We start from the raw sequence: 20411 nt of genomic DNA, 5'->3' as shown, positions 1-20411 counted from the left end.
TTTCCTTGCTGTCCCTTTATACAGTGCAGACATACCACAGCCTTCTCCTAGAATTCCATTTTCTGAGCAAAAATTAGGCTAAAATATAGTTGTAGGCTGCACTTCATCACAGGAACGTATAACTAGAGCTTATGAGAGTCCCCTGAAAAAGAGCCTGAAGTCTTGCATGGTACAAGTCTTGCATGGTACTTTACGTATTTAGTAGTTGTAGTCACTTTTGGAGTTGCTGTGTTCTCAGGAGTGATCCATAAGTGTATTTATGATCAGAGAGGATCTGTCGTATAAATGCTGTTTTGTGGACAGTAATGACAAGGGGAGCATAGAATAAATAGTCTGCTTACAGTAGACTCTGTCTAAAAGATGGACCAGAGGTCTAGGAGCAAGAAATTGTTGCCTGTTTTATTAATGCAAAGCTGACACTGAAACTAGAACCCAGCCTGGCCAGAGACCTGCTTTTCTTCCTAAGATGCCTGTTCAGAAAGATCCAGTACTGGCTAACAGGGACAGCTGGAGGTGTAGGCTTCGGTTTGGGCTTGGTGCCAGCTTTGGCCGGCAGACGTCACATCTTGCTGTGAAGGCACAGGCTAGCAAACCAAGGTGCTGGTAGTCGGTCTTCTGGTGGCGTCCCACAGTTCCACGTGGCCTCTGCACTCCGAGTCGCATCAGCCAGCGCAGCGCTTGGGCCCTGCTTTGTCAGCACCGTTTCTGTTAGAATTGAGCAGAGATGATTCCTAAAGGTTCTCCTGCCCGTTTGCCAGTAGGTCAGAATACAACTGTCCTTCGGTGAACCTGCTGTGAGACATCACTGGGACCCATAACCTGAAGAAACACATCCAGAATGGCTCTTCTTCTAAATGTGGAGCAGACAGGAATGAAAAGGCAGGGAATCACTGTGTTTTTTCAGAGTGAATTCCTTCAGGACGTTGTCAGTAATATTTCTTGGTGCCAAATGTTTTGTTTTGCCTTCAAAAGAACTCTGCATCTATAATGAGGAACGCCATTTGGAAATTATGATATAAAGTATTGTTCCCATGTTGCTGCCAGAGACAGCAGGTCTGTGCTAGATGACAAAGAGCAAGTGCACCCTGCAAGCAAATTCTTGGAGCTGTATTCATGCATGCTAAAAGTCATGAGACATCACAGTGAACCAGCATAACGCTGCACCATGGGAATTGGATGGGTTGTGTGCTAGTCCATCGGGCAGTCAGCACAGAGCTCTGCAGAAGAAAGGTTTCACATGGTTTTCCACTGGGTCAGTTCTGTACTGAGCAGATAAATATTCGGGGTTTCCACACCTGCAAAAAAAGGGTGATAAGTACCTGCTTGCCTTACGAAGCAGTGGCTTGCGGGAGTTAATTAACTGATATTTGCAGAGAGGACTTGAAGGTTAGGACCAATATAGTTTATACCAGTGTGACAATGTAGATATTATAAAATGAACAGTCTGTGCACAAGGAGGAAAAGCACAGTGGTTCTTGCCACCGGTGAGAAACAAATGACTTACGATGTTACGGCTGTGAATCATCTTGTTGGACAATTCTGCTGGTTAGAGTGGGTTTCTTGCACAGGTTATTACCACTCGCACATTCAGTCTGTGTGTCAAACAGGTAGCACAAGGTATAAGAGAGACAGAATGGGGATATCAGCTGCACGTACTCATTGAATGCACACACTGACTTGAGCTCAGAAAATGCTAATCTACTGAGTCATTGTGCATGCTTGCAGACAGTTATGTGATCCTAAGTGGTCTACCAGATAAGGAGGAAAACAGAATAATAAATAGTCAGGTAGAGATAAAAATGTGCTTAGACTTTTAACTATAAATGTGTAGTCACTACATCACTTACCATGGCTATATTTTTGAACAACAAAGCTGCTGTATTTACTATTTTTATTACAGGAGCAAAGGTGTTAGCAAGAACTCAGTCTGACAGTACACCGTACAGCAAACGAGCAGCTGATCTTATATGTTATAAAGTATGAGTGAGAAAGCACAAAGTGGAAGAGTTTCTTTGTAAAATCCTTCCAGTGACTCTGACTTCACTAAGATGCAGCTGATCTCAGAAGGCACGAAAACTGACAGGAAGCATATGGAAAGATAACTCATCTGTACCGTGCTGAGGCAGGAAGCTCCAATTTTATTCTGTATCTTGCTGTGGAGTCATTGTGGGACCCACAGGAATTCTCTTAGCCTCTCTGGACTGTCTTACATCCCAAATAAAATACTAGGCTCAAGGAGGCCAGTGATAAAATACTGACACAGATGAGGAAAAACTCATTTTCAGAGGTTAGGAATATTTCTGGCAAGTGCTGGGTGTCCTGCACTGAAAGAGGTAGGTGCAGGCACAAAAAAAATGAAGGTTAACTGTTGTCTTGACAGCTCCTCAGTGGGGGAAGGTGCTCTAACCAAAGCACCTCTACCTTTGGGAGGCAGTTTTGCTCAGAAGAAAGGAAGATAAATGTCACGTCAGATTCTCTGGCCTTGGATAGTCCTTACTCACACTGACCTGACTGTCAAAACTCCCTTCTGCCTCTGTGGATAACAAGGCCCGGTGTCACTGGAATGATGAAGAGAGGTCCATGTTCAGATAACTAGAGCACAGCTATCTTAGGGTTTGGAGGATTGAGAACAAACCTAAGTTTATCCTTGCTGCTGTTGAGGGGCACCCAGGTATAAAGTAACTTCATCAGCTTGTGCTGCCAGTCCTTGCATCGGAGTCATGGCTGCATTTGGACCCCAACAACAAACCTGCAAGACAGGGCACCGTGTTCATGATAATTTAATGTGCATGTAAGCATGCAATGGATCTATGCCAAGAGCAGTGTAACGTGCTGAAGATATGCTGGCTTGTACTCCTCTGCAACTACCAACATCACTTTGGTTGTTTGAGGCAGCTGGTGTTCATCTTTAAGGCCCTATAAATGACTTCCTTTTTGGCATATTTTTTCCAGTCCCTTCGAGGGGACTATACATTTGAAATAATGAGGTGAAACCAAGCCAAGAAAATCATTGGCCCAGCATTTGCTACTAGTAAGAACTGCTAGATGCTGGAAAAAGTTCTCTGACAATGTGGGTGAAATCTTGTTGCTTAGAACACTGCAAGTGGACTGTACCAAACCACAGGAAATACTGCTGCAGAGAAGAACTTGTATTGTTAGTATACAGACCTGCTCATTTGCACTTCTTTTGTTCTTGTGATATAAGCTTGTGTCTGATGCAGCCTTTGTTGGCAGTACTGGTCTAATGTTTTACCATTTCTGTTCTTCTAAAAACCTGCAAGTGCAGTAGCGTCCTAACCAGAAGTGAGTAAATGAAATTTCAGAGAGCTGAGAAAAAAAAAATTCATTGAAAGTGAAAGCTACTCGGCCAGTTGTGCCTGGAGAGTTATGTGTCAGTGAAATGAAGTGTAATGAAATAGTACTAGCTGCTGAGAAGGGATTCACCCTTGGTCAATATATATCTACCAGTAGGTGTTCCCCCTCGCTGCTTGTTGGCAAGTGTGAAGTTACTGAAAGGCTTGTGCACAACTCTGTGTGTGTGTGTTTTCAGATGGCGATCATCTTCAACCAGGAGGGCCTGAAGGCTGTCCGCCCCCCTTGTGTCATTCAGAGCTTCATCAATCACAACGCTGTGCTGTATAAAGTGTTTGTGGTCGGGGAATCCTACACCGTGGTGAAGAGACCATCTTTGAAAAACTTCTCTGCTGGAATCTCAGGTACGTTGTGCCAGTTTGAAATGAAATGTCAGTTCTTACAGCCTTGGCAATGACCATCTCAAAAAAAACTTTTGAAAAGGCTGCTGAAATGAAGGCATCTGGTTATTATATACCATATTACCTCTTCTGTATTATTTCACTAGGAAGGGAGATAACTCATGGGCTCTGGAATATATATGAATGACAGTCATATAGTAAATATTTATGTAATAGTAACCTGAGTCTTACCTGTTAGAAACAGTGTTTTATGTCATGTGGAAGGGGGGAGACAGAGAAATTCTCTAATTTCACAGTAAGTTCCTATGTCATTTGTTCCGGAGTTTGTTTATAAATGTGCTTTGGAGAGAATTTCCTGGATTCCATTGCTTCAGAACTTCCTTTCCCTATTTTTACCTTGATTATTTATGTGTGTTTAAATTAAAGATCACTTGTGCTTTCCCCTAAATGAGCCTCTCCGTACATATGAGGCCCAGTGTTGTAAACCCTAGTGGAAAGCTTCCTTTGGTGTGTGGGTACCAGCTGTGTTGGAGGGCAGGAGGAACGGACTTGTCAGTAAAGACAGTGACCCTCCTATAGGTCACTAAACAGCAGTCACAAAAAAGCTCCTTTCCCTTGAAGAGCCTGAGAACTACATCTTCTGTGGGACGTCACAAGCAAGGAGGGATTAGTGGGGCACGAACGTTAGTGGAGCATGACCCGACACGGCCCTTTTGGAGCAGCTGAGTGAGAGCAGCTGCGCCACTCTGAGCATACACAAGCTGTGAAGGTGCTTGGTGCTCCCTGGAGCTCCCAGGGCATGGAGTCCTGTACAAATCCAGCAGGTGGTTGGAGGGGAAGGTAGCAAGCTGAAGGAAATGAACGAACAAGTGCCAGTGTCTTGGCACTTTGTGTTTCTGCTGATCGTAATGTGTCAGTGTGTGCTCACCGTTGCATTCCGCACACGAGCACATACTTGGTTAGTTTATGTGGGGTTCAGTAGGATCCTGGTAAAAGGCCTTGTCTGTAGCTGTGTGAGGCGTTTTAGGCATGCTGAGTGTCCTGACCAAATGAAGTAGGCCTGGATCTGTGCTCACATCAAATACCATGACAGTTGGTCTGTACTTTTGCAGGAAGAGAACATGTTAAGGCATCTTTCTAAAAATGGCTTTGCTAATGTCTCATCAGTTAGTGTCAGACTTTAAAGTTGTCTGGAAGCCCACACAAAAAGAAGTTTTGTGGGCAGATTAGGATAAGTGTCTGGCTTACCCATATCACTGGGGGTCCCAAGGGGGCTGAGCTACAGGTACCTGACGAAGCAGGACCAATGATGAGGCAGATCCAGTGGCTCTGAGGCATTCCCGGGAGCTGACCGTCTGAAAGCATAGGGCCTTTCTAGACAGGAGGAGAGGCAAGAAGAGTACATGGTGGTGGTGTTAGAAACCTCCAGGGCAGATGGAGTGGAGAGGGAGGTGCTGGTGCAGTTCTCCTCATGGTTTCCACCATGGTACATTAGTGGGTTTGGTCATCTCAAGGTGTCTCCTGCATTCCTAAGGTGCTTCCAAAAGGAGGTCAGGTCCAGACCATAAAATTTCCTGCCTTCTTCCACAGCAAAAGTGCCCTCACTGTAAACTGGCTGCTATCAGTCTGCTGCCTGCAGTGACAACAGCTTTTCTCTTCTGTTGCATGCCTTTCCATTTGAACAGTCCTGTTGAATGTATCAAATTAGTAGAAATTTAACTCCATTATTAATTAGGTGGAGGAATCAAAACTGGTTTGTGTTAACTCCCTATAGTTCTATTTATCTGTGAGCTGAGGTCTGGAAGCCATGGTTGACCCGGGCTGTGGTTTGCTGCCTGTGCTCACAGCCAAGTTGTATGAGCGGGCTTGCAGGTGGATGGTGCAGGGGACTGCCCAGTATTGATCAAGTCTGGATTCCCTGGACTGCAGTGCCATCTACTGTTCCTTGCACTAATCTTTGGGAAATTAGAATCCACTATAAAGTTATTTACAACCTTCTTTTAATTCCAGACAGAGAATCGATATTTTTCAACAGCCACAATGTCTCAAAGCCAGAATCATCATCTGTCTTAACAGCAGTAAGTACACTTGATCTTTTTTGTTCTGTCACGGCTGAAAAACTATCTAGTCCTTTCTTATCAAAGCATCAGTAGCTAGCAACTCTCCTTCACAAGTTGTCTGCTTCTGTGTTGCAGGCTGAGGTCTGTTTGGTACAACGAACCAGCATGACTGTGTGTCCCTCTGGTATTCCTTACCGAGCTCTGGTGAGGAAGCACTGATACAGGCCTGTCTGCTGCTCACCAGGCTTAAACTCCCCAAATCTAATCTAGACAAAGGGAAGAGGAAGCTTCTGAATACAAATATCTGCCCTTTTCCTGTCCAGAGAGCTTCATAAGCATAAATCAGCCTTTTAGGACTCAGTTCTGTGAGGAAAGACAAATGGTGAAAATTCAAGTAGAGAAATTGCATTGGGCACGACCACACAGGGACAGACAGTAATCGGCTGCAGTGCAAGCTTTGCTGAGCTGCAACCAGAGGACCATTTCAGGGGGTCTTCTGAGTCCCACAGTGCAAGCAGATGCCATGCTTTAATGCTTGCATTACCAGTCCTTGTAATGAGTTTTGTATGTATGAATCCAAACAAGGCCTAAGGTACTCAACTGCTGTGAAAGTCGCTTTGCAGGACTGGGTCCTTTAAACCTCTGAGTCTCCAGATTCTTTTCTGTTTCACAAGCTCTATTTGGGAGTAGTTTTGATAGTAGCGATGATTAAATTTAAGTTGTGTAAATGACTGATGGGCATGTTAAATTTTAAAGCTGTAATTTTGCTAGTCGTAAATCCTTCTGTAGGTTGGTTAATCTACTTTTAAACTTATAGAGAATATACCCTCTCGTCATAAACATACTTACTCCATACGTGCTTCTGTAGGCGTACGTATACTTTTGCTGCATAAAGTCTTGTTTAAAACATGAAAAAATGACATCTTCCAGTCATAAGTAACCTGAGTTATTCTTAATAATAAATGTCTATGGAATAACTTAGAGATGAAAACTCACATGAAAGATATCCCCTTTGAATTAGCTGCTGCCTTGAAGATACCAGCTGGGTTGTTCTGTATGGGTCAGATGAAACTAGTAGAAGGAGTCTGTCATATCAGTCCTTCAACATAGGCCTTAATCTACGTTGAAATAACAGATTGATATCCAGAGCATTTGCGGCACAGGGTTAAACTGGTCAGCTGTGTTTGTTTTCTAAGGTAAAGATGTAGTACTTAAGATAGTGATTCTCCATTGATTCCTATGCTGACATGTTCAAGGAACCGCACTGATACAAAATAAAGAGCTAGGTGCTTTAGAGAAGGTGAACTTCTGATACACGTAGGATTACGAATTATGAAATAAGTTTCTCTTTGTTTCTTTCTGTTTTGTGCCCCCGGTTCTCTGCAATTATATTTGGTGGAAGTACACCTGGAAAATGAAATTTGATCTTTCCACTGAGAAGACTGTTTCAGAGTCCCTTAGTAATGTGTCTTTTTCCACTATAGCTGGATAAAATCGAAGGAGTATTTGAGCGGCCAAATGACGACGTCATCCGGGAAATCTCTAAGGCACTGCGGCAAGCTCTGGGAGTTTCCCTCTTTGGAATTGATATCATCATTAACAATCAGACCGGGCAGCATGCAGTCATTGATATAAATGCATTCCCAGGTGAGAAAGGCCTTTCCACTCATGCTTTGCAGAAGCCATGCAGTGTGTGTTTAGTGTGAAGTTTTGCTGCTGGTGTCTCACATCATTGCTTTCCAGGTGGGGAAAGGGAGAGCAGCATGCAAAATTATCCTGAGATCAGACACTTTAATCTAGCAAGGGCAGAACCCTAATCTAGATGTGGAACAGGCTACTGAAATATTAGCTTTTACGAGATACAGTCAAAGTTTAGTGGCCAGCTGTAACTTGACTTTCATGCTCTTCCCTGGAGTTGCCCAGGAACTGGAACATGGACTGTGTGCTGGGACCTGACCTTTCTAGCCCTGTCTCTCATTCTGAAGATGAAGAGAGGAATAATACATTCTATTTTAAGAGAGCTTCTGAGATTATTTTTCTCCAGACTCTGAGCCATTAAAAGTATTGAGGGGGTGGGAGCAGCAAACTGTTCCCTAGAAAATTTCTTCCTGTGCAAATTGATTCCCTATGAAAACACTTTTTGTGCACAAAAGAAGTACTAGGAATCTGAGGAAGATGATAAAATTGCAGGTTCACAGGAGCTGCTATAAAGGTTGAAATATCCTTGCATGTTATCATAGGTGAATCCTGGAGTGAAACAATAGAATACACCTTGTGAAAATGGGTAAATTTGTCCTCCACTTTGTTAGCGCAATATATGTCTTGGAAACAGCTAAACAAGCTCCTTGACCACTGGAATTGTTAGAAGGAGTTATAAGTGTGTATAATAGGAGACAATAATGCTCTGTCACTTGTGCTGGATTCCTGTCTATCACAGGAGAAGATTATCTCATCTCATCTACTGGTGTTTTGCATGGGATTTTTCACTTTGAGAATCTTGTATCGTTACCTGAATAGTCTTGTTTGTTTCCAGAGATACAGGCAGACTCTTACATAGTTTAAGCTGTCCCTGAAGACTGGATTTTCAGTATGGCTGAGGTATCTTTACATCTAGAAGCCCTGCGCTGATCCACCAGTCCAAGTCGTCAGTCCCAGTGTTGCCCTGTCGTGCCTTGCCTTTCTGTCTCTGCAGTGACTGCCTTCCTTTTAAACCTCCAGCCCCACTATTCTAAGGTCACTTTGCTGCTTGGTTCTACCATATGGTGCTGATGCAGTCTGCAAATCTATGAAAACAGTCTTCTGTCAAGAGCAGTGAAACAACCTAAATTAGGTGTCAGATGGAGCCAAATCTGTTTTATGAATGGGTGTATATTTCAGACAGGGTATTGAAGGCAGTGATGTAAGACATCCCTCTGCAATCCTGAATTTTGCATTCCTATTTTGCAGTCTGTTGATGGGGTAATTTTTTATTTGCGAGTATTGTTCTGGATTTGGTACTTTGCACAGACTGAACTTCACCTTTTTGTGAAATGTTGAAAAGCCCAGACTGGGGGACAGCTAGTGGCAAACTTAACTATTTAAAGAGGAGTCATGTTTCCTTGTAATGCTCATGCTCTGCTGTACTTCTGCCCTAAGGCAATAGTTTTTGATATTCAACCCAAGTCCTGCATTTCAGTCTGCACAATAATTGGACCTTGAAGAGATGTCAGCTTATCAGAGTCCTTTCAAGATACTTGAGAGCACAGGAAAGCTTCTTGTGGACAGTTCTACATCGTGTCTCACACAGGATGTTTATTTGTGTGTGTGGTAAACGTGGGTAGTGAAGGTAGCTACTGGCTTTATCTCCATGGAGTAGGGTGTTAAAGACAATCTGGAGAAAGTCCAGAGGATAGCAGCAGGGACCAGACATGTGGAAGAGAGAAGGCTGGGGGTAGACAAAACTGTCTTCAAATCTGTAGAAGATAGCAGAACTGAGAGATTAGGTGCTTTTAAGGGCTGCTGACATCAGAGAAAAAGTAACGGAGTAAAATACAACAGAGAAGAAAATCTACATCTCAACATGGAATATCCTGCTGCTCAAAAGCGCGTTCAGGCCAGGCAGATGCATTTCCCTCCAGGGGCCGGTTTGATTTGAGGATGAGCAGCTTCAAGGACTGACTTCATCAATGAAGTCAGCACCTTGTAAATGAGAAGCTGAAATGCAGCCCTGCTCAAAAGAGTCCCTGATGGGCTGTGTCGGCAGTGGGGTCACACTGTTCCTGGCTCACTGCAGTCCTAGGAAGGGCCTTTCCCTCATTCCTCCTCCTCAGGTCATCCTGTCCTGCAAGAACTGCAGAAGAGCCGAATTGGAGCCAAGTTAGACCCACTGGGGACCTGTTACATTACAGTGCACCACAGCATTTTGGGAAGGGAGAGGAAGAGGTGCCCTTTCAGGAGCATTCAAAGCCTTTTTCATGGAGCTCAAGCTACAGCACGGGCCAGACCTGACCAAAGCTATGTCCAGCTGCCCAGAGGCTTGGCTTCCTTGTCTGCTGTCTTTTAACAGGTTTGAAGCTCCTTTGAATCTGCCAATCCATGGATGTCATCTTGAAATTAATTTAACATTAGAATTTAGAGCAGATGTGTCCTGGTTTCAGCTGAGGTAGAGTTAATTTTCTTCCCAGTAGCTGGTGTGGTGCTGTGTTTTGGACTTAGGATGGGAATAACGCTGATAACACACCCATGTTTTAGGTGTTGCAGTGCAGTGTTTACATTAAGTCAGGGACTTTTCAGCTTCTCACACGGCCCTGCCAGCGAGGAGGCTGGGGGTGCACGAGGAGCTGGGAGGGGACACAGCCAGGACAGCGGGCCCCAACTGTCCAAAGGGGTGTCCCATGCCACATGAGGACGTGCTGAGCAACAAAACTGGGGTGCCGCTGCACCCCAGTTGCACATTGCATCATTTGCTTTGTATATTCTTTTGTCATTAATATTTTTTCCCTTCCTTTTCTGTCCTATTAAACTGTCTTTGTCTCTACCCATGAATTTTACCTTTTTTGTGATTCTCTCCCCCATCCCACTGCGGAGGGGGAGGAGGGAGCAAGCAAGTGGCTCTGTGGTGCTTAGCTGCCTGCCACACAACAAGATGTACCCGTAGGAGGATGTTACTTGTTATCTGCTTCATTTAGCACCAGCTATGCCTCAAAAAGATTTTAAAGATAAATGCCCAAAAGGCCTATTGTGTCTGCTGTTCTGTAGGAAACCGCCTGGGCTATATTTAGCTGTGGTTACCAGCCGAGATATTTAACTGCAGGCCTAGGCACGTAGTGCGTGCGTTTTGTGTTGGCCTGACCTCAGGTAACTGAGAGAAGAGGCTCCATGGGGCCCGGTGCTGTGTCGCAGCGGCTGGGGATCCATTGGGGATCTCACTGAGCCCGAGCAGCTGCCTGTCACCAGGACGTGTGAACCTCTGGCTCTGTGCGCTTGTATTTGGTAGCTGGAAGCGTCACATCTGGAAGTGCGGCCTGTATGTGTGGCCATGCTGCTGCCAGTGCATGCCCTGGGCTCTCCAGTTCTCTCTGCCCCAGAGAAGATGCAGAAAAGCAGAGCAGGTCCAGGCCAAGGCAGGTCTGTTCCAGTCAGGTGTGTAGCATCTCCAGCACTAGCTTAAAAGTGCTCACAGACATTTCTTGACTCTGCAGAGCTCAGGGAGACAGGGTACTTGTTTTCAAATGCTGGGTGGACTTCCTTCCTATCCATGCTCTGCCAGAGGACTCTGGAGACTGTTTTCATCATAGCAAAATTCAGCCCAGCCTTTTTGAAAGATCTGCAGCAGCAGCCAGTGAAGAGAGTGAGGCAATAACGAGAGTTTGCAGCCTTCCCCATATTGTGGCTCAAGAGTTGAGACACCCTGGTCCTCTTCCTCCCTTCCCTGTATTTTTTTTAACTGTGTGAACTTTTTTCTCAGTGACCAAGCAGGATTATTTGGGCCTTTCCATCCAGTGTGCAGCGGGCCAGCACAGAGGAAGCTTGCCTGAAATGTATAGCCTCCTTACACTGTAGCATCTGCTGCTTTCAGGACTGGATAACTAGCCACCTTATTCCCAGTAAATATTTAATGCAACTTCTTTGTGAGTTTGCCGTGTGCCCTCAAACAAGGCTGGCTTGTTTTCACTGAGCAGACGTGAAACACTCTAGGGTACTGTGGGTCTCCTCGCTGAATATTAAAGCTGTTACTATGGAGATGGCTTATTCCCAGGGAGTTGGAAGCACTCTGAGTAGATTTGAAGGCTAATCCCATGGCTTTTACATAAGCAAGAAAGCGTAACAAGCACCTCTGTCAAAAGAGGTGGAGATCTTGTTCTGGCTCCCCTGGCCAACCATGAGAGCCCTGGTTGTCCCTGATGGATGGGTTATAGCAGGGGAAACTGGGAAACTTGAAGTTTTTAAATGGACGATTTGTTTGGGGAGTTTCTTTAGGGGCCTTTGAGAAAGGAGCTGTTGTCACACAAACCACTAGCAATACAAGACCTGTTACAAAGTACCTAGGAGAATTACAGTCGAGTCCAGTAAAATCCAAAGCAATGTAGCAGCTTAAATAAGAGTTAATTGGTTAATGTCTGAGTTATAAATACGCCATAAAACCACATTTATCTCAAGGTTAAATTATCCTCTTACCTTGTGTTTTTCAGGAAGTTGGTTTATTACTGCCAAAGGAATTTGGCTTTTACAGGAGAAGGGAGATTAAAGCTGAATTATTTATGGCTCTGAGGGACTCTTCTGCCCTGCGATCACGTCACTAAAAGTGTTTTAAAATATACATTTACTTTGTGGTCTCTGGTTCTGCTCATGTGCTTATCTGTTTGAATGTGTGCTATTCACATGGAACTTTTAAAATGTAATTTATTGCTTCAGCCCCCTGTACTAGTATTGGATCACTTGCAGAATACTTTTACAGACATCTTAAAACAATCAGCCTAGCCCATCAAATACACTCCATGTCGTGTGACCTCTAAATACTAAATCAGATTGATGCTAATTTCAGTTAATGCAGTAATAGTTATGATCGATTTCAAAATTCTGTATAGACATGGTGCTTGTCTGATTCAATTTTAACATGAATGTAATGATAAAACTGCACCCATACCTGAGTGTTTAAATGGAAGCGGAAGCTCTGTACACCTGCCATCCCCCTTTTTATCGTGAAAAATGTAGTATCTTCAGGTATTTGACCAACTTTTTAAACCAGGAAATAGTTGTTAAATTGCAGTGCAAATTATCTGGAATCTCGTAACAGAACCGTGAAGAAATACGGTTTCAGTGCTGAAAACAAATACTGGTGTTTCTACCAAATACTGCATCATCGACATATGCTTAGTGTCCCTTGAGGTTTTTTTCAGATATTGTTCTAGTGTGGAACATGTTTTAAGTGCCAAGGTAGGTTAGATTAGACAAACATCACACTGCTTCTTTCCTACTGCCTTTTCTGTAGGGTGTAAAGCACGCTGAGCTGCTCTCTGAGGTTTCCCTCACTGGGGGCGTTGTTGGGGAAATTTTAGAGAAGGTCCAGACCCTCTGGGAAAAAGTGCTTTAGAGCCAGTCTCTGCAGTATATTCTGGAACAGGATGCAGAAGATCAGTGTTACACCACAGAGGTTGTAAGTTAGGGAAAAACCTGGACCTGGACTGCTTTCAGTCACAGGGGCATCATGGAAAAAAAGTCATTTTATTATAAGCTGCAGGGCAAGGAAAGCCCAAGAAATAAACTGCTAGAAGAGGCCTTTCAGAGAACTTATGGAAATGGTTAAATTGCCTTTTTTTTCTTTGCTTCGTTTTCCCCCTTTTCAGGTTATGAGGGCGTTTCGGAATTTTTCACAGATCTCCTGAACCACATAGCTGCTGTCCTGCAGGGTCAGGCACCCGAGGTGACCCAGCTAAACCGCAGCAAGCTCCTGGCTGAGCAGACCGGCGGGATCATGGACGAGCGGATATGCTGCGCAGGCACGGGCTGCCTCAGCGTCATGGGAAAAGACTCCTCCTGGATTGTGGAAAGCGAGACCAACAGCTCAGTAAAACTGCAACACCAGAGACTAGGCTGCAACTCGGCAGTGTCCCCCAGCTTCCAGCAGCACTGCGTCGCTACGTTGGCGACAAAAGCTTCCTCCCAATAACTTGCCAATGCCATGGACTGAGGAGAAGCCGCAGGGATACAAATTGTGGTCCCAGAACCAGATCAGGCTGTAACAGTACAATTGTGAAAAAAGGAAAACAAAACACAACACAAAAAAAGCAAAATAATTCAAAAAAAACCAACAATTTCCATTTGATTTAACCTGATTTGCTGATGAAATGGACTGAGAGGGGGAGGGTGGGAAAGTGATTCAGATCCATTTCATCAGATTCCAGTTGCAAATCTGTAGTGAGTTTACACACATGTGGGTTTTAACACTAGACCTTTCATTGTGGGAGGGTTGCTCTTTCGTTTCTATTGTTCTTTGTAATCACTGGTGACCAGCATTTTAAAATCGGACCTCATGGTATCAAGAAGATAATAATGTTGAAAGGAATGTATGAATGTAACAGTGCTAGAGATTTTTGCCTAAAATGCTCCCCATTCCCCTTTTCTAGGTAGGCCATTGCAAAAGAAAGCTGAGACAGCTTCAGTGTCACTAAACCAAATCTCCTGAAACTTTGTCGAGGTGTTGCCAGGTAGCTTGCCGTGAGCCGCGGCACTCGGAGTGGGGCTGAGCGGACGGGTTGTTGGTTGTTCAGGGTGCACGACTGACGGGGCCAGCCCGGTTCCAGCTCCCCAGCTTTCCCCCCAGGCCTCACGGCTTCAGTCAATAGCAGCTTCTAGCTACACTTGCCAACTGTGAGGTGTGTCCAGGCAGGCTGGAGTCTGAAAAAAGGGGTGCAGATAGTTAGGTTGAGTGATTTAGTTGATTAAATATCCTCCTTTCAATCGTTCGCTAGCAGTGAAATCCTAGAAGAGCAGCTCATCTCTTAGCAGAGCGTTTAATTCTCCCTCGTGCACTTGGGAGGGCTCCGGGACAGCTCTGCCAGCAGGCTGCCAAACAGAGCCACGCGCTTTCCTTGGAGCAGCACGCCTGGTCTGTGGATCCGAAGGGGTAACACAGTCGCTGCCTTTTTTTTTCTTTTGCAAGGTAAACGTGAGCAGAACTGTGTACCTTTGTATGAGATGGCAGGATGTGACAGTCCTAGCTTAGGGACCGCGTCCTTGTGTTGCAAGCTGCCAGGTGATGGTTGCCAGATGAGGCTGTGTGGTAATTTGCAGGAGTGCTTTGTGCTATGTGGATGCTATAGCACAGCCTCATTGTATCTCTTGAGATGTGCAGTAAACCTACAGTGTTTCCTCCTGTTGCACCTTCCAGCATGGCAGCATCTTCTGCTGCTGAGAATTGCGGCAGCTTTTGCCAATTCCGAACACTAAACTGGAAGTATCCGAGTCTGTCAGTGCTGAGAACGTAGACACTATTTTGGTAGACTAAGTGGCCTGTCCTTCCCTCTACAAGCCCTAAAATACGTCTGAGAGGGGTGGTGTTAAGAAAATGTCCTTAGTTCAGCTCCTAGCTTACAGATATGGTAATCTACATCTTTCTATAGCAGGTATTTGAAAAGCACCCATCACTGCAGCATTTAATACCACTTTGTTCAGTGTCATGTATTAGATGCCTGCTCAGAAGGAAAGGACCTAGAGTTTGAAGCCTGGGTAGACCACAGAGAGAGGAGTAAACTGTGTAAAGAAGTCACCACCCTACCTGCTGGTACCAGTCCTGGAGGGGATAAAATTGTGACGAGTGTTGTGTAGCAATTACTTTGTGCAAACTGGATTTTCCCTGGGTGAGATTGGGTTTGTTCCCCAAGTGCCATTCTAGGGAAATTTCTGTAGCCAGGACTGGATTTCTGTGGGTGATCTGCACAAGAGATTATTCCACTGCCAGAGGGGTTACTAAGTTTCAGATGTTCCTATAAGGACTAGGAGGACCTTGTCAGCGTGGTATCTGTCGGATCCCAGGGTGCACATAACTACAGCCCGCTCCTAGGCTGCTGCAGATCAGTCGTGAGCCGGGCGCCCCTCCCAACCCTTGTGTGCTTCGAGGCTGCTGAACCCCGCGTTGACTGCAGCTTGCAGGTCTGGGTGCTGGTGGCGTGCATGAGTCAGGTAGATGTACATAGGTAAGGGTTTGTACAAGTATTCCTGATAGACCAAACCTTTCGTAAAGCCATGACTGAAATAAAATCGACATCGACAGTTTGGGGTTTGTTTTTGTTTGTTTGAAATAAAAAGTGTTTTTATGTTACGTGTGTAACAAAAGATACCCTCAGGAAGGAACTTGCCAGTGCTTATTTTTGTATGGTACTTTCTTGTAACCAGCTGGTGGAGTGTTTGTAGACTTGCCTTTTGCTCCCTTTATTACAATGGCTTGGGGTTGGGCTTTTTTTTTGTTTTGATTTGTTTTGTTTTTGTTTTTAATTGGGTGGTGGGGAAGAAGTGATGATGTTAAAACTGGGTTAGTAACTCAAGACCTTTCAAACCAAGTATGTTTACATGAATCTGAGCGTCGGATCCAATTGAAATGTCTGTATGCTGTTTCCTAGTTAGAACATCAAATAAGAATTTTATTTTCCTGGCTGCCTTCTGAATTTTGGTTGGCCTATTTTGCACTGCTTTATTTCTCCAAAATAAACTACTGAAATATAATTGTGCATTTTAAACTTGTTTACAAATGATTGTTAAAAGTTTATTTTGTAATTCTCTGAAGGCTTACAGAAATGCTATATTTAAATATTACTCCGGACCTTGGCTGTAATTAGAAAACAAGTTTAGGTCATTGGTGTGATCAGTGACATTTTTCCCATAGTCTGTAATTTATTTTTTATTTATCAAATGTATTGGTATCACTTTAATTTACCAGGTGCAAATATGCAGGTACCTGTTGTGATGTGGCATTACAATAGAGTTGTCTCATAAATTACCATGCGATTGCTGTACTACTCTATTTCCTTGCAGAAATTATTGTTATGGCTCGTATACTAGATTGTTGCTGAATCACATGGGCAGATAGGGAGACCAACTTTTAAAAGCCAAAACTGTAAATTACCAGGTGTTCAGATGTACAATTACATTACTGCAAAACATTCGAGCATGCATATGTTATTAAGCCTGTGCTAAAGTGCTTTTCTGAATTGCTGCCTCATTTGATAAGTTCAGGATAGTTTTGATTTACGATAAGCTTCAGAGTAAGTTGGTTAATGTTCTGTAGTCTCTTCTTTTCCTTCTTTCTTTTTGTAAAAGTGAGGACGTGTAGTAATATTAGACCTTATCAGAATGCCCTTGCTCTTAAAATTGCAGACAATCTGAGGGAGATTTTCCGTAACGTCTGTTTGAACTCTGTTATTGTGGGTTAGAAAGGGTTCTGCTGTGTTTTCAGAGGCATAGTTATTATTGCTGTGTTGATTGGAGCAATTGTGTTAAAATTACATAGTCACCAGTTAGCTTCTTACGGATCTATTTCTGTTCTGCTTCACTGTTATAAATCCACAAAAACACCATTACCTTGACTGGAACTTCTCCAGGCTTTATGTCAGTGTGAGGGAGGAGATTGGACTGTGCTTTCCGCTCTAATTATGTGCTTGGCTTCAGTAGATGGAGATTTTTCCTGATTGAAGAGAACTTGAATGGTGTCATTAGTGCCCGTGGCACAAAGCCATCGCCATCATCCTCCCTCTGTAGCTGTCTTTGCCATGTTATGGTCGGGTTTGCAATGACGGCACCAGGACGTTCAGATCCTTACAGAAAGCTCAGCTGCAGAAACGTGAGTGTCGGTGTTGACGCCTGGGGTTCGTGTAACACACCCACCGCCCGGTCCATGCTTTTCTGCCTTGGCTAACCACGTGCCTGGCTATTCCAGGCTCCGTGTGTAGCTGCCTGTTGACTGGGCCGGCTGGTGGATGAGGTGTGCTGCTTTTGTTAATACTCTTCGGACTGTTGGAATGAGAAAATTGACTAACGATCCCCATTTGAAATGTGTCAGTGTCTGCACAGAGGTCTGCAGCAGGTTGCTCAGATGGAGAACCACCAGCTTAATTTGCTGTCCTAACAGATGGATACGAACCGAGAACCTCACCCTGTGGCTTCAGGAGGAGCTGAGAGTAATGAGGATGGCTCGAGATACGGCCTAAAGCTCTCCTGTTAACCACAGGCCGTGTCCAGCCAGGGAGCAGTGTAGATAAAAGTGGCAGGACACAGTCCAAAGGCAACAGAGCAAAGGTGGCCAGAGGTGTTTGAGTTGACTGGCAAGAATAATTAATAATAATAATAGAGCAAAAAAGGAAAAATGGAAACTTTTGTTTCCCTCCAACAAAAATAAGTTCCAGGCTTATCAGTTCTTCGACTAACACTGGTTTCCCAAAGTCTTCGTGTGGCAGCAGTGACAAGTGAGTCAGGCTTTTTCACACTAGCTTACAGCCTTGCCTTCCACAGCCGTGCAGAAAGTCTTGGGGTTTGTATTTTTTTAGTGAATAGAGTCTATTTTGAGTCTGTAGCAGTCTCCCCATGTGCACACTTGCAGGAGTTCACTTGCATTACCCTGCTATTTTTTTTCCCCTCTCTCCTTTTTAGTAAGAGATGTATTGATTTTTGTAATCAGTATACAATTACTTTATGGTGTTGCAACTGTGTGTTCTGTAATAGCAGTATGTGAAAATGCTTTGTGTAGATTAAAATATTTCCTTTAATATAATCTCCTCTCGCTTTCATAGATAAACAGACACACCGTTGCAGATCACATTGCTGATTTTATTTGTAATATTGCTTTAATATCTATTTCAGAGGATTGTAACCTCCAGAAAAGTACTTTCCACATCTTCACTACCTTTCCTTTCCCTGTTCACTCTGTGTGGATCCAGGCCATCAAAAGTTGAGCTTTTGACTGGGTGAGTTTCACATCCTGCGTGGATTCTGTTGTGTTTACATGGCCACAGAAATTACTGAAGCTTGTTGAAGTTAGAGAGGATCCAGGTATAGATGGAGGTGTTGGAATCATCCCTCAGCAACGCAGGCACAACAATACCTGTAGCAAGCAAAGGCAGTGAATTGTTCTCGCTATGTGTGTGGGGGACTCTTGGGGTCAGGTCCATCCCTGCTGGTCGTGCAGTTTCCCTGTGGAAGAAAAAAAAATCAGTGTTAAAAAATGTGCTGAAGTGGGGCGAGGAGAGGTCGGGTTTGGGGGTGAAGTCCTGGCCAGTGGGCCCTGATACCAATACCAATTGGTACCTGATACCCTGATACCAATAGGCCAGGATTTCTCTCCACCGGTTTGTGTAACAATCTGGGGAGACTTTTTCTCTCCACCTTTCTCTCCCCGAACCCACTGGGGCTGACACCAGCAGATGCCCGTGGGCCATGAGCTAAATTGATGGTGGCCTTGCCCAGCGTGCCGTGAGTTTGCAGAGGGCTCCTGATGTGTTGTGAAGTTTTTGTTGATGGCCTGGAAATCTCTTGAAACTCTAGAAACAGCTGGAACAGTGAACGGAGTTCATGAAAATCAGGTCTTCCTCTTCCATCCTTCTTAAGGAAACCCACATTTTATTTCCTCCTTCATTCTTTACACAGTAGTTTTTAGGTATAAATTATTTTAACATTTTTGTGTGAAAAGTCATATATACATATATAAAGTTATTAAAAGGTTGAGTATATGTTGAGTATAAAATAGTGACTTCTTTGTTTCAGATGTTAGCAGCCCCTAAAAATGAGTTGTTTATCCTCTTGTAAAGTCAGTGCTGTAAAAAAAAATTAAAAATAAAAGCTGTATTAGATGTATCTTTTATTATTTATTTCTCATTCAGTATGTGATATGGCTTGTGTATACCCTTGTGAGGACGACATACTAAAATGCAGTCATTCTTAAAATCAAGTGACAGTAATTCCTTGGGACCTCGGCAGTCCTGAGACAACTGGCCCCTCACACGTGAATCGTGTTGGATGTTCTCCTTCACTCGCCAACCGTGCTCCCCACTTAAGCATGGCTGAAACTTGGGGACCATTCTTCATGTGTGCTAGGTGTCACACGGTCATCAGTATCTGTGTTCGAATCCAGCTGTACAGTGTTAACAAGTGTCTTGTGATTTGCCTCAGTCCTCTTCACTATGATTTCTGAAACGTAATTCCCATTTTGTACTTAAATTTGTATAGAATGATAAAAACCCTTAAAAGATCATGGCTTACTGTAAAAAACAGATGTATTTGCTATTTGGCGTCTTCAATTGCATGACTGATCAGATCTGACAATGAAGATGGTGCTTTCATCTAACAGCAATGATTTCAATGGCAATACATCCTTTTTTTTTCTTTTTTATTTTGCCAAGCATCTGTGATGGACAATGTTTTGATTTCACCAGTAAAGCAATATACAGTAGGTATTGTGGCATTCTCTCTGTAATTGTTTTGAAGACAGAACTGTCCCTTTCCAACACGTAATGAAAATAAATGCCTTATAACAAGTTTTCTTTGCTTTCTCATTATGAGTGGATAGGGCAGCAAGGTGAGCAGCTCACTGGGGGAAGCTTCCTCAGTGTAGTTGGTTGCGGTTACTTGAGACCATCTTGTGGCAACACCACTAGTGGCTGGTTTGGTTTGGTTTTTATTTCCAAGACTAGTGGATGGTCTATTTATGTAACCGCTATATAGCATATCTAAATAGCATTGGGATCCAGGCTGTACTTGAGAATTTATTCCTTTTGCAGCCTTTTGGGCTGATTCTTCCTTCATCATCCTGGATGGGGAATTCCAAACCTCGCCAGGGTTTTCAATCGGGATCATGTTTGGGCTAGCACAGGAAAGCTGGATGTCTCACCCAGCAGTATGACATTTTGCTAAGCAACAGGCAGGTTAGGCAAGGGCCCTCATGGAAACACTGCCTGCAGATCAGTGCTTCGTGTCATCTCCAAGGACGAGCCGTGCAGCAGGGAAGGTGAGCAGGGCTGTAAAGCAGAGCTGCTGCTGGTCAGACGGCGAGCATCTGCCTGCTGGTCGGGTGCCTTGCCTGGCCCTCGACTCCGTCTTCCTTTGAAGAAAGTCTCTGGTTCCCAAACATTTGTCATTACACAGTTGTCCAACTAAAATGTTTATAGTAGGCCCA

At 44.0% G+C, this 20411-nt stretch overlaps 1 protein-coding gene across 3 annotated transcripts in view; it reads left to right on the top strand.

Moving 5' to 3' along the window:
• Positions 1-19778, top strand: part of ITPK1 (inositol-tetrakisphosphate 1-kinase) — a 143084-nt gene extending 123306 nt beyond the window's left edge. For all 3 annotated transcript variants that reach the window (XM_035539324.2, XM_035539323.2, XM_035539325.2), the window contains 4 exons: positions 3551-3716; positions 5724-5791; positions 7258-7420; positions 13099-19778. In XM_035539324.2, the coding sequence (XP_035395217.1) occupies positions 3551-3716; positions 5724-5791; positions 7258-7420; positions 13099-13421 (720 nt within the window). In that variant the 3' untranslated portion in view covers positions 13422-19778. The remainder of the gene's footprint in view (positions 1-3550; positions 3717-5723; positions 5792-7257; positions 7421-13098) is intronic.
• Positions 19779-20411: the final 633 nt, after the last annotated feature.

Source organism: Cygnus atratus, chromosome 5 (genome assembly GCF_013377495.2).
Source record: "Cygnus atratus isolate AKBS03 ecotype Queensland, Australia chromosome 5, CAtr_DNAZoo_HiC_assembly, whole genome shotgun sequence".
NCBI lineage: Eukaryota > Metazoa > Chordata > Aves > Anseriformes > Anatidae > Cygnus > Cygnus atratus.
Note: the sequence above shows the minus strand (reverse complement) of the source record. Positions and strands in the feature narration are given on the sequence as shown.